The sequence below is a fragment of the Larus michahellis genome, chromosome 3 (assembly GCF_964199755.1).
Source record: "Larus michahellis chromosome 3, bLarMic1.1, whole genome shotgun sequence".
In the NCBI taxonomy this organism is placed as follows: domain Eukaryota; kingdom Metazoa; phylum Chordata; class Aves; order Charadriiformes; family Laridae; genus Larus; species Larus michahellis.
Genome location: NC_133898.1, coordinates 103,475,890 through 103,490,685, shown reverse-complemented (window position 1 = coordinate 103,490,685; position 14,796 = coordinate 103,475,890). Strand labels below are relative to the sequence as shown.

The 14,796-nt window shown below is 39.0% G+C and overlaps 1 protein-coding gene across 2 annotated transcripts in view; it reads right to left on the bottom strand.

Moving 5' to 3' along the window:
* Window positions 1–14,796, bottom strand: part of KHDRBS2 (KH RNA binding domain containing, signal transduction associated 2) — a 614,534-nt gene that overhangs the window by 136,356 nt on the left and 463,382 nt on the right. For both annotated transcript variants that reach the window (XR_012586331.1, XM_074581525.1), the window contains exons 5-6: window positions 13,120–13,247; window positions 10,368–10,563 (exon numbers count right to left, since the gene is read on the bottom strand). Coding sequence is in view for 1 of the 2 variants with exons in the window: in XM_074581525.1 (XP_074437626.1) it covers window positions 10,368–10,563; window positions 13,120–13,247 (324 nt within the window). In the remaining variant the exon portion in view is untranslated. The remainder of the gene's footprint in view (window positions 1–10,367; window positions 10,564–13,119; window positions 13,248–14,796) is intronic.

Here is a 14,796-nt window from a genome sequence, read left to right as displayed (position 1 = left end):
TGATATGGGGTTTCTAACAAAGTTGCTCTGTCCCCATTCAGACTGAAATAATTTGCATCTGACAGACATTTGGTGATATTGGTGGTAGTAAATTATCTAAAGGATTATTAATATTTTCATTACAGAAACTCACTAATTGGCCCAGAAGAATTGGAGGAGAGTATGAACACCAAGGCTGCAGCTAAAGCACCTTGTTAGGAACTGATATATAATGTTATGCCCTCCACTTGGACGGATACACTGATTTTGATAAATACTTAACTGCGCTTTTACTGTATTGCATAATGTAGTACGGGGGTATGATTGCAAGAGTGTCCTTGGGATACTAATGTATTCTTATGATATTGATATATAAGAATTATTTACTTATCTAATTTCACTTAACAAACACTGCACTCTTTATGATTTCAGATGTTGCACTCCACAGATATTTACACCATACCAAGAGCTACAAAACAACGGCAGGTAGCCAAAGAGAACTATTAGCTGTCTATGAGTAACAGCACTTATAACGATTGTAGAAGCTATTAAAATTCAGGCAACCATAATTTCATCAGAAAAAAAAAAAAAAAAGGTCTGTATGGAGAAATAACATTTTTCATCTCTAGTCTTCTAGTTTATTGTCCCGGAGCCATTATACCGCATCTCCCTCTTCTAGTGACTGCTACACCCTCTTAAGAGCCCTATAGGTCAAACTCAAGGTACTGTCTTTCAGAACAAGATCAATTTTCTCAACAGTTTTGCTACAGTTTAAAGAGTTACACTAAGCCTGCACCTTTGATAAAATATAACTGATCTCACTGTTTTAAAAATGAGAATATTTGAGACAACATTGACCTATTTATCTGACAAAGAGGGATTTGTATGAATTTCCCAGTCACTTCAATACCACTAAATACCAGTTGCTGAAGGAGTTAGAGATGGAAAGAAAGATGTGTACTTCATCCAGTCCATCTGATTATACAAGTAAACTATTCTTTTAAATATTTGCTAGTATCTTTTTCCTTTCTGCATTTATTTTCTATATCTACATTTTTTCCCAAAATTGTTATTATTAAAACAGAAAATATATGCTTTAAATTTTATTTCTTTGATCCTTTGGACTGATTCCTTGCACAGTTACTCATGCACGTTGCTGGCTGCAGAGGAGCTCTGTGCAATATAAAGTCCTTATAAACAGATGTGCTGGAAGAAATGGATCACATTTTTCTGTGCTGCAGCTATAGATAACATATACACGTATCCGTATCAGAATGTAAGCATGTATCTCTATACCCAAGCAAAGATTTAATGTAAATGCTAAGGCAGCTGGAGAGTCGTAAACCCTCCTCCTTCCAAAAGCAGCAGATAACGGGACATTCACACGCGGCCTCTGGGGAAGCAATTGCTGCTGTGTGTCTGCAGATGGCTGGCATCCAAGGCACAGCTTGAGCCAGCTTTGTCTGTAACAATATGCGCACGGGGTATATATATCTGAATTCCTATGTGTATGAGAATCTAGGCTTACATATATATTTGAGCTTCCCTTCAATACCCAGAAAGAACAGGCATATTGCTGGACAGGTGCTTCCGCAGCACCCAAATACATGAGATAATTCACCTAGCACAACCCTTTTTCTTCCTGTGTATAACTGAAATTCAGAGTTGCAAATACACTGAACATAATGAGGGAAAAAAGATTATAGGTATGTAAGACTACTTTTTCAGGCCTTTTATTGTACCAAATACAAATCCTCTTTTTCAATTATCTTGAGTAAGTGTTAAGTGTATGGATAGAGGCAACCGGCTAAAAGGCCCATCAGCCAGAGAATGAAACGGAACTGCGCTCTGCAATGTTTGTCTTTAAGTGAAGTCGCTAAATATGTATCTCTGCAGTTTCATGCAGAAGTATGTTTTGCAAGAGGACAATGTCACAGATGTATGAAGAACATAAATGAACTCTGATGAAAGCTTCCTGCAACAGGAAGTATTTTTTTTTAAATACGTCCCCTTAAAATTCCAGTAAAACTAAAATACTATTTTGGAACAATACATAAAAGTTTGCAATTAATATAAAACGGTTCCTAAACTGTGCATTTTACTATATTAATAAAGCTCATGTTTTAGCTACAGTGAAAATTCCTAATAAATAAAGGTAATACAGAAAACAGAAGTACTCAGCTGCAGGAAATCTACTGATATAAAGAGCCCTCTGTTTATCTACTATAACAAAAAGTCACTAACCTGAGTTTACCAAAAGGGTAGAGTGAAAAACACATGAGTAAGACTGGTACTCTGGAGGCAAGGCGGGTGTGATAATGTTAAGTACTGTGGCATCTCATCACCCAGAGCCTTTCCTGAAACCAGAGCTCACGGCTTCTCTAATTGCCTGGCACAGCTGAAGTCTCCGCGCTTACCAGTCCGCAAGAAATAGCAGCCTGCACTGAGCTTTTCTCATTACCACCGAGTTTATATATGCCTGGCTCCCCGGGAACTCACCAGTCACGATAAACCTTGCAGTCCAAAATTATTTAACTTTTTTAGTACCTCGGTGGACTAAATCTGGATAAGAAACTTTTGAGTACTGAAAGAGAAAACGCAAGCCTTCCATCTGAGCTGAATTCATACAGTAAACAAACTCTCAACAACTCTAATTAAATTGGACTTGTCCCAAGTCTTTAACAGCAATTCTCAAGGTCTGCATGAGTTTTTACAAAAAAAATAAGTTTATAACTCACTTTGCAATCTGTCATGAAAAGCCTAACACGGGTGGAGATACAGTCACGTGAACATGTTTAGCAAGCAAATGCCTATAGAGTCATTTTGTACCAACCAAGACTGTTCTCCATCAGATAAATAGCCAAGTGACAAGTTTTGACAGATCCAAGTGAGGGTAGACAAGTATTTTTGGCAACAAGCTCATGAACAATCACACTGTTTAATGATCAAATGGTGCATTGCATGATGCAGACAAATTCTGTCTCTATGGAGAATACTCCATGTATTTTTTATGTGGGATCTTATGAATATAACTGCACGCAGTATGAATATTTAAGGACCATATGAAGGCTGGATGATCAGTTGAGAGATGCCCTTTACTTAGATCTCTATATAACAAATATAAATATTTATTAGGTTGTAGTTGCATTAACATCATGTATAATACTAAAACATGTACAGCTGCATCAGCATTTTCTTTCATACTCTGTCTAGCATAGAAAATAATTTTGAACTGAAAACTTGGTAACCAATGTCAAGGAGAGAATTATTTTTGCCAAGTAAGGAGAACATGAAGAGGACAGCAGAAAAGCTTATTGTCCACAAAATCTTTCTGTGGCATTTCTAAGTAGGTGTTAAGAGTTTTATGTATTTTATGAGTAAAGTTGAATAACTATGATTATTACAATCAAATCAAAACAAATCAGGAAAACGATATAATAAAGTCTGCTTTAAAGCACATTGTTAATTTGTAAGAAATTCATAGCAGTGATAAATCTGATGAAAACAGTATTCACATTTATTGAGGCATTGTTCCCAGGACAGTTCCCTTGGTTTCGTGGGGCAAGCCAGATTTATTCAGATATCACCTATAAGACCCAAACTACAGTTGCACAGGTAAGCAAAAAACTCCAGAGCTGTAGGTTCCCAGACACTGAAGGTTTAATGCTGACTGTGGGTTTTGCTCTTAGAAAAACACAAAAAAGTTGCTACTACTTTAATTTTTTATTTATGTTGCTGGGGTTTTTTTTTGCAATAAATATATTTATACTATTGACAGACCAAATTCTCCAAAGTCTGAATAAGCAACAGAAAAATCCACTCCACCTTCGCCAAACCATCATTCACAGTATTTTTCTAAGGCTAATAGGGTCTTTCAGATAATATAAACATTATCCTGTTTATCGCCACTATGGTAAAAATAAAATTTGATTTTTCAAGTCACAGCAGATGTAAGTTGAGTATAGCTTAGCTCTTTTTCTAAATGCCTTGGGCATAAATAGGTAATCAATCATATTTAATCAATATGTTGTTCAGCCATGCAGATTCCCATGTCTATAATTCCAGCTTTATTCAAATGCTCTTTAGTCTCAGTACATTCTTCATTGATTTTTTTTTTCATTCAAAAGAGGCACAGAAATAAATAAGTGGTACATCTTAAAACTTGGAAATATCAATTTTGGAAAAAAAATTACAATTATCCCCTTTGACTATCATTATATCCATTATATCCAATTATATCCGTCATTATATCCAATTTATATTTCATTATACCCATTATATCCAATATATTTCACTATTTTAAGGTTTGCAACAAGTTTTCTTAGTTGTCCGGGCTTCACTCTCACTGAGAATGTCCTACTGGGATTACAGGAATGGACTTCAAATGTAGCAGAATCAAGTACCAATTACTCACTTTCACATATTTGTTAAAGCACTAACACAGATGCAAACGTGCCATGAAGAGGAAGTGCAGGTCTTTATACACAGTTTCCATCTACATTCAGAAGTGGCAGATAGAATGAATTTAAAAGCCCTGATTTCCAGTTTAAAATACTAAACAAAGCCTCCACAGCCACAATTTTGGGGATCGCAGTCGCATGTAAATGTTGATTATTCTTTTTAAAATGTTAAAGTGTGACAAAATGCCTCTTATTGTCACTCTTTTCATTGTCTATGTTGGCACTGAATAAAGATGAGCGTAGTTGTTTCAGTTTGTTTGAAAACTATTGAAAAATGTAAATAACCATTGAGCTTAGAATAAACAGTTGAATGTGGCATTTGCTTTCCTTTTAAATAGCTTGAAATGAGAGGAAGAACAGCATGACATTAAAAGCACAATCTATCTTACTGCGTGGTTCTTTTCCAGTGACTTTCTAAAAGCTGCATTTGGCTGGTTTGATCAGTGAAATGAGAAGCGAGAAAGAATATTTGCATTTAAAATTGCTCTTTAATCTGGCTGTCCTAGACCTAGGAGCTGTACCAATTTCTCAGTGTCTCGACAGACTGGCCTCTTTCTTGCAAACGAATTACGTATCTCTTCGTAAATACAAGAAGCTCATCTAAGTATTCATACTAAGATGAGTGCCGTTCTCTGCAAAAGTCCCGTTTCTTATCCAGGAGTAAAAAGCCTCCTTTCTTATTCAGAGGTAAAAATGCAAGTGCAAGTAAAATATAAAAGCAATGTGCATTTTAGTTCCAAATTTATTCTGTTTCGGTAATTCTTTGCATCTGGGGTAAGCAGACAAGCGCTAAGTCGCTTCTAGACTCACATTAGACCTCTTAGGAAGGCTCACCATAGTTCTTAAAAAATGTAAAGAAAAATATCACTGCACAGCTCATTACTAGCAGAAATACAGCTCCAGAGTCAAATGCCTTCCAAAACAAGGTCTGAAAACCACGGTATTTTTGGTTTATATTTGGGCTAAGCACCTTCAAATGTTCATCTTTAATCTTGAGTGAAAAAGTCTGGATGCTGAGATTAAAATATATTGGGCTGAACATTGGCTTTATTGGCTCAGTGGGACGTTCCTTCCAGCAGATCTATTCAAGCATTCTCGCTCTCACTTCTGTATAAATCATGAACCTCAATCAGTCACATTTATTGTCTTTTTGCTGTTTCATAAATTGTCAAGATCTTAGCCTTTAGAATTGCTTATTCTTGTTGAGTAAAGACTCCAGAAGTCTCCTGTCAATTTGTAAATATTATACCAGATGATACCTTAATATTTTTTGAGTAGATGATAACAGTAGATGTCCAACCAAAGAAATCTTAACCTTTGTAATGAAAAAATGGCACAAAAGCATTCTTCCCATTGGCCCTGCAAATAAAGTTGATCACGCAGGACTGAAACAATGTTTGAACTCATTTTCATTTACCGTTTTCTATCTTGGTGCACTGATATAGAAACTCTGTAAGATCTGTAGATAGCACATCAGCTGTCTAACAGACAAGACTAATACCTCAGACCCAACTGCATAAGATGTAAGTTAAAAAAAAGCAATTAAAATGCAATTCCAGTACCTTTCTCTCTAGTCAAAACATCTCTGCCCAATCTAATGTCGAGTATGAACCTAATTTACACAATTTGTTTGATAAATCCCAAACAGCCATCTTTTCACTAGGTCTACCTGAGGAGCCTGCTGGGATTGCTGCTCTCCCTACCATCCACTTCAAGCTTTTCAGCATCCTTTGAGAAACAACACAGCTCTGTGGTAAATCATAGAATCATAGAATCTTCATGGTTGGAAAGGACCTTTGAGATCATCGAGTCCAACCATACACACACACAAAAACCCCAAAACGAAACGCCTACAATCTCTGCCACTAGAGCGTGCCCTGAAGTGCCACATCTAGACGTTTCTTAAACACCTCCAGGGATGGTGACTCAACCACCTCCCTGGGCAGGCTGTTCCAGTGCCTGACCACTCTTTCAGTAAAGGAATTCTTCCTAATATCTAATCTAAACCTCCCCTGCCGCAACTTCAGACCATTTCCTCTGGTCCTGTCCTTATTCACTTGGGAGAAGAGGCCAACACCCACCTCTCTCCAACCTCCTTTCAGGTAGTTGGAGAGGGCAATGAGGTCTCCCCTCAGACTCCTCTTCTCCAAGCTAAACATGCCCAGCTCCCTCAGCCTCTCCTCATATGACCTGGTCTCCAGACCCCTCACCAGCCTGGTAGCTCTCCTCTGGACACGCTCCAGCACTTCACTGTCCCTCTTGTACAGAGGGGCTCAGAACTGAACACAGGACTCGAGGTGAGGCCTCACCAGTGCCGAGTACAGAGGCACAATCACTTCCCTACTCCTGCTGGCCACGCTATTCCTGATACAAGCCAGAATGCTGTTGGCCGCCTTGGCCACCTGGGCACACTGCTGGCTCATGTTAAGCTGGCCGTCCACCAGCACCCCCAGGTCCTTTTCTGCTGGGCAGCTTTCCAGCCACTCTTCCCCAAGCCTGTAGCGTTGCTTGGGGTTGTTGTGACCGAAATGCAGGACCCGGTACTCCTGGAAAGTTCAAGACTGACCCACTGCTGCCAACTGGTTGTGGCATGTATTGCTATACATGGAAAGAAGAATTAAGCAATAATTCAAATTAATTTGTGTACTGCATTTGTGGAAGCAGCAGGAGTATGATCCATAATGCATTTATCGGGTAACCACAATGTGTGTTTTTCAGTAAAAAACCCCCACCGGAACCTGAGGTCCAGAAGGCTGTTTTTTAATAAGTTTTGAATTCCTTCCAGCAGCTAGGGACATCTTCAGTATGGCAGTGCTTGTGGATTACAGGTGTAAAATTGTATCTCAGATAGCAACGACAAAGGGCCAAGTTCAGCTTTGTGAAAGAAGCTTCGTCTTAGGGAAGTTCACAATGACCAGTTCAAGCTTTTGCTCTGAACTGCACTCTGTTGGACCTCTCCTTCAGCAGAAGAGGAGAATTACAGATTGGTCACACTGAACTAAGGTTTGTCACTTTGCACAGTACCGTTACTCACCCAGGACAACCCCTCTGATCTCAGAAGCTGCACAGCAGCTGTTAGTTAAGCTCTCCATCCAAATTCACACACAATGAGCTGCTTTTAAAGTGAGGAAATTTGATGTGGTAACTATTTCTTTCCTTTTGGCGTATATTTTCTGATGTCTGTACCTCCTCTTCCTACAGGTAGTCTTCTGAAGTTCTTCTGAGTTACTATCTATGCTGCACCCAATAAAAGCTACATATCTGTTTCAAAAGCAAGTAAAGAAAAAGACGTGAGGTGTGTCACTCCCCCTTCGCTCTCTAGCCCTCTTCTTTTCTGAAACTTGTTCCAAATTATTTTCCCTTTAGTTGGTCTTGACATTCAAAATGTTGAATATGAATATATTCACCACAATGACAAAACTTCACTTTTCTTGAGAAACCTTTAGACATTTGCTTTTATGGACTCTCACAAAAGCCATCAGAAAACCTCAAAATATTTAGATATTGGATAGTTACAAAGGAATGATCCAAACTTTTAAATGCTTATCCAAACGGATTTGAATAGTTAGATGTTTCAAGGTCAAACAGTCAATGCAATCTTTGATTAGTATTGCTGAGTAAATATCTAAAGATTTTTTTTTCAGGAAGCGGTGTTTAAACCTTTAAAAAAAATCTGCTGCAGTCATCCTATTCTACTTCTTGAGTTCACTTTCAGCTCAGCGTTCAAATGACTATATTCTATTAGAACAAAGAAAAATCAAAAATATGGATACTCACAACAAATGACATTGCATTCATGTGCACAATTAATCAAACCAATGGTGCTTGCATATAGGCAAAAATTGGAGTGAAAGACTGTAGTCAAAAATGAAAAACATAAACATATAAAGAAATTGTAATATGCTTGTGGGTTGCCTACAAGCAGAAAATGAGACAAAGTAAATTGGATAAATTATTCATTATAAATTAGTTTTTCATCTCTAGGATTCAGTGTGAAAGAACAACAATTACACATGACATTTGTTGCTGGTCAACAAATAGAGCCACTTGCTTTTAGTATCCAGCCAGATATGTGATCTAGTGGTTTATTTAGAAAGGAAAACCGTATTGATTATTTCCTGCAAAATTTAAAATATTTTCCCCTAAAATATCCTTTACAAATTCATCTATGGATACATGACAGCAAAATTTTCCTTCTACCTGCACACCAACAGTGTTTTAACTATTATCTCAGTCTGTAAGGTACCAAGATGATTTAGATTGCACTTACAAGCCTTTTCAAAATGGCAAGAGATTTTCATTGCAAACTGTTGAATGAAAGCAAGGCAGGGGAAGCCCATATATTCCCAGCTGTGGAATATAGATGTTGAAAGGACATAGGAGATGGAAGGATCTCCAAAACATCTGAATTTGCCCTATAAGGCAATATGTTCCTTGCTACTACCTAAGTAGGCAAACTAGAAACACAAACACATTTGTTTGTTTTTACTGGAATTATCTATTACAAACTAAAATGACTCTTTTAATTGTATGTATATTTTGTGTTCCTGAGAGTGTAAGCATTTCAAAATAATGTGGAACTGGCGGAATGCTTCCCTAACATTAATAATACAGCTGCCTCAACTTCTACTCCCGCTTTCTGTACATTTACCATCCAGAAAAAGCATAAGAAATGTTCCCTAAATACTGCTTAATACCCTAGGACATTTATCAGTACTGCAGATTAAAAAAAATAAAACAACAAAACCATTTATTTAATCTTACATTACAAGAGTTCTGTTTTGAAATTTGTCATTCAGGGATTAGGAAAAGACGCAGTTCTGCACAGAAAGGAAGGTCTCATACATTTTGATATTAACAGACAATATATGATCTATCAAGGAGGGGTAGACTTTTTGAATTCCTTTTTTAGCAGGTCTTTTATCTCATTTAAAGATGGAAACTGTGCAGTAATGGAGTGACTTTCTTCCCCTCCTTTTTTGCAGCTGTTGTTCTGTTGTGACTCTTGACATCAACAGAATGTGTGTCCCTGGTTTGAAGTGGCCATGATCTAATCTCTACTCTATAAATACAGATGGTTGAGTAAAGCTTTACCAAAAAAGATTAATTTCTATTTAAATTGCCTTTCTTCTGCCCTAGGAAGACCATTAATTGAATAAAACTGCATCTTCTCAATTATACTCTATCTCTCAATGTCACTAGGAGTAGTGACAGGATTATGGAGTGGATGGGATGTTCATCTTACCCTTGGATTTGCCACAGCTGGAAAAAGTCAGACATCATATTCGATGGTATTTTCTCCTATACCTTGAGATCTGTTGTTATGGTGATAGTTCCAGGAGGGAACATTAATGAGGATACTTGAAAGCTTTGATGTTTACAGTACAATTATTTTTAACGCCTTGCAAGAAAAGGTGACAGTTGGTACTGCTCCTTGCTAAATATGCGTCATTATATCAGCTTTCATGAAAATTACCTGAATTTCTATTTATTATGTATCTGTAACACAATGTTGAATAGAAATATACATAGACATATTTATATGTAATAAAAAGGGATTCAGAAACACAAAAAAAATGTTTATTTTCTCACAAAGGATATAATCTGTTATTCCTAAGAACTTGCCGACTGTAACGAGTGACCTTCAGTTACAATAGTCTTTAGAATACCTGTGTTGCTCTACCCTGATACCCTGAGAGCTAACCAGCACGACCTTCTCATATCCAAAACTAAGCTGAGAACAATTCTATGAAGGCACATGACCCAAAACACACATCTGCAGACACACCGTATCACCCAGATTGTAATTCACCAGCAGCGGGTAAGCAGTGGAGACAGAGGAGTTATTGGCCTGGAGTCTTCCAACCTAGAGGTACTTGAGCCACAGGGTTTGGCTCGCATATGTTATGAATGCACGTGGGTACTTACATATTCTTCATAGGCCTCGTGTGCAGGTGGCGGGGGTGGTCTGTAGCCCGGGACAGCTGGGGCGCCCCTTGCTCGAGGGGTGGGCACTCCTCTCGCCACTGGTGGGACGGGGAGGGCTCCACGAGTGACCGGCGCTCCTCGGGGTGCTTGGGCACCTCGTCCGGGCAGGGGCGGAGGAATCGCACCCCCACGTCCCCTGGGGGGAGCAAAAAGAAGGGATCACTTTGGTATGTACTGCAAGGGGGGACATGCAAGTGCTACCCCATTTTAAAGGCTCTTACATTTTTACTACTATTTGAAGTATCGTATAACTCTGGCATTTTGGCAACTACAATGTCAAGCACTTACGCAATATCTCAGGCAGAACTCATATTATGGAAAGGCATTATTTTTAAGCCATCCAGTGCCTTTTACACCTGATCCTCTTGTTGCTTGTACTAATGAAATTCTGGATCACTGTAATTCACAGAGTTGCAGTTACTCCAAAGTAGTTCTACAGGAAAGTGTGGAACTTTTTCTGTTGCTCTCAAATTACTTTAGAAGAGCAGTCATCTCTCTCATTCTTCTATTTATTGGTGGGTGGGAGAAACTGATTGGCAGAAGGTGATGCAGGATGGCAGAAAATTGCAAGGCAAAGTAGAGCAAGAGTATAAAAGGAGAGTAAGAACTTTTCTTCCTGTCTCATTTAGTACAGCACAAGGTAGCATGCAATTCTGCTTTTCCCCACTATGCAGAGAGAACAGCACATACAGACAAGCACAGAGAGGTTCAGCATCCTCTTGTTTGTTTATGCTATATCCACCTTGCTGTTCTAATTGGTAAGTCAGAAGAAGCTGTTACTAGTTAAAAAGAGGTTCTTGTAACTATACCATATAACAAATCAGAAGGGGGATATATCAGGGAAGCAATCTGTGAGTTTTGTTTCAGAGCAGAATGCTCCTGAGTGTGCTGCCCTTTCTAAGACTGTGAGTGCCGGGCATAACCATGTGTGACACCCAGATCCAGAGCTGTGAATAGAACTCAGGTCTCCCAGAGCAGTATGAACTGTGGCTTGTTACCTGCTGAGACCACCAAACCCATAGCGCTAGCCTGAGGTGTTCACTACTTTACTACAAGTTTCAGTAGCCGATTTTAGAACCACAGAATGGTTTGGGTTGGAAGGGACCTTTAAAGGTCATCTAGTCCAAACCCTCTGCCTTGGGCAGGGACATCTTTCACTAGATCAAGAAGCTCAAAGCCCTGTCTGACCTGACCTTGAACACTTCCAATGACGAGGCATCCACAACTTCTTTGGGAAATCTGTTTCAGTATCTCATCACCCTTATCGAGAAAGATTTCTTCCCTATGTCCAAACTAGACCTACCGTCTTGCAGTTTAAAACCATTGTCCCCTGTCCTGCCACTACAGGCCCTGGTAAAAAGGCTCTCTCCATCTTTCCTATAAGCCCCCTTTATATCTGAAAATGAAGAACTCCCTGGAGCCTTCTCTTCTCCAGGCTGAACAACCCCAACTCTCTTGGCCTGTCCTCATAGCAGAGGTGTTCAATCCCTCTGATCATTTTCATGGCCCCTCCTCTGGACCCGCTCTGACAGGTCCATGCCTTTCTTGTGCCCCGAACCCCAGAGCTGACTGGTAAATAGGGAAAGCACTCAAGATCCTGTATCTGTCCAATTGATCCAATCATTTGGGTATTTTGCAGGAAGTGGGGGCCAGCACTCCACTGATTATGCTTTGAACCTAATTTAAAAGGTGCCGGTCTGTTGCAGTGGTGTTCTGAACACCATTATTAAGTCAAGCCCTTCAGAGATCTTAGGCATAAGGAAGACTGATTTCTCAGCCCAAGAAGAGTTTGAGTGAAAGATGTTGATGAATGACAAGTGTAAAAAATTCTGTGTATGTGTAACGTACTACGGATAAAAGATTCCATTCAAGAAGAACTGAGGGAAACTATGACAGACACCTCCAGGGGGAAAAAAAAAGGTCATAGGCAAAATCAGCCGGTTCAATTATGAAAGAACAACTCCTCTGTCAGCACAAAATAAGGCACCTCCATGTCCTATTTCCTCCCAAATAAAAGTGGATTTCTTAGGACCTATCCTGAAATAATCTGTATGGACACCTAGAAGTAGCTAGGTAACTTAGATGCCTGAGGCAACAAATTTCTTAAGGGTTCACAGTGAAAAATAAGTCTGAAAGAGTGCATTAACATTATACACTGGCCTTATGAACAAGCAGAGCTATCTGTTACCTATATATGAAAAAATACTTGTAAGAATTTAGGAAACATTCATACACCAATGTTTTTAGATGATGACAATGAAATTCATATAAAACTGATAACGCATACAACAAATAATACATTATAGATATAATATGCATACCCAAACCGCATAGTTATTTGGCAAATAAAGTTCCATCCAGACTATGCAGTCTTTTCTGACTATACTATTTTATTGACCAATGATTTTATGCTAATGACCATGCTGACCATATTCTTTCCTAGAAATATCCTTTCACTGCCTTCATAATCTGCTCTGATTTGTTGTTTGACACTTCTATATCACCCACTGTAGCCTGTGAATTGTAGACCAGAGAACCTGGCACAAGACAGACCACACAGGTTATCAGAAGAAAAACATTTTGGTTTACTGACCATGACGTATATGTGATTTTTTTTTTTTTTTAACTGTGCTTGATTTACCATTGTTTTCACTTTCTAAAGCTATTAGCATAATAGCTCAGGTTACCACACCTTGAAGGAGCTGCAGGTGGCACACGGATTCCTCTTCCTCGAATGCCCCGTCCACGTGCTGAATCCTCAGAACCGTTTAAATAAGACAGTTCTCTCAGCTGCTCCTGGCGAATTTCATCATTATAATCCTGAAATGCAAAAGGTGAAACTTGCTGAGACTTTGCATTTTGGCTGAGCTGCCAAACCATACCAAACAGGATGCCACATGGATGGTATTTGGGTGAATTGCTCTGCGCTGTCACCTGCACGCTGAAAAACCACACAGTGGGAGTGGACAACTACCTATAATATGTGGACAGACAAATTTATACAGGTAGATAAGGTGGCCATAAAGACACACAAAATAAAACACACAAGGCACATAAGGCATTAACACAAAGCAGACACCAAGAACATATCTGTATACAAGATGCAAATGGACTTTTCACATACAAAAGGTACTAATCTGAAACAACTTGCAATTATATCAAAAAAAGCATTTTATAAATATTTTTCATTTTTGGCAGACATCCCTGCTTATCTTTCGCACTTAAGGCACAAATCAAATTCTACCCTACATTGCACCTTAGCATGCAAAATTTACACTAGAGTAATTTGACTGAATGATTTAATCCGATACCATTTAGCATCATTGAATGCAGCCTTCAGTTATTCTGTATATCCACTAAACAACTGCTGAAAGGAGCTGTCTCTTTAGGACTCATAAGTAACAAAGCTATGTTTACTATATAAAATTGTTAAATGGTATAAAATAGGCCCACTCTAAGACTGCAGGGTATCGACTCTAGTGCTGCAAGCCTCTGCTGGCTCAGTAAACAGAATATCGGATGAATTTCCTTTTCTTACTGATACAAAATGCTTAATATTGGGCAATTTTTACTTATTTTGCAACCTTTGTCTCCGTCAGAAATTCCTTTTTCTTTAGCTTTCTTCCTTTTGTATTCAGCTCTTTGCCTGCTGATCATGGTAATAAGAGCCCACTGCAGTAGCTGGCTCACTGGCAGCTGAACTGTGCGACAGCTAATTACTGTTTCAAAACAGAAAGGATTACTGAATTTCAACCCTTCAGTCTTTCCATCCTCCCACAGGCAACTGCCATTGACTGTCGTGCATGAGTCTGAAAATGCTACAGTGCCTGCTGCTTGTCGAGCGGGTGACTGTCCAGGACGCATTACAAGTGACACCACTTTTTAGCCAAGTTAAACACCAAGGAAAGAGTGAGATGGAACCAGGGCCTTGCTCGTTCCTTCCCCTTCCTGAAGAGGTCCAGGAAAACTGTTTAAAGACACAACAAACTAAGAAAGATATCCTGTTGTGCTCTAAGAGAGTGTGGGCCTGGTCACAATTTCCCTCCTATATTTCTAGGCAGTGCAGCTGGAGTAAAATCATAGAATGACAGAATCATAGAATAGTTTGAGTTGGAAGGGACTTCTGAAGGTCATCTAGTTCAACCCTCCTGCAATGAACAGGGACAGCTTCAACTACATCAGGTCGCTCAGAGCCCCATCCAACCTGACCTTGAATGTTTCCAGGGACCTATTAATGAAATTCAGAAAAGAACACCATTTATGCAATACAGTGCATGATATTTGCATCAGAATCATAACTAAAACCCACTCCCTAATTTGCTAATAAACCAGATAATGGCTTTGAGTTCACACCAATCCCCAAATCTTT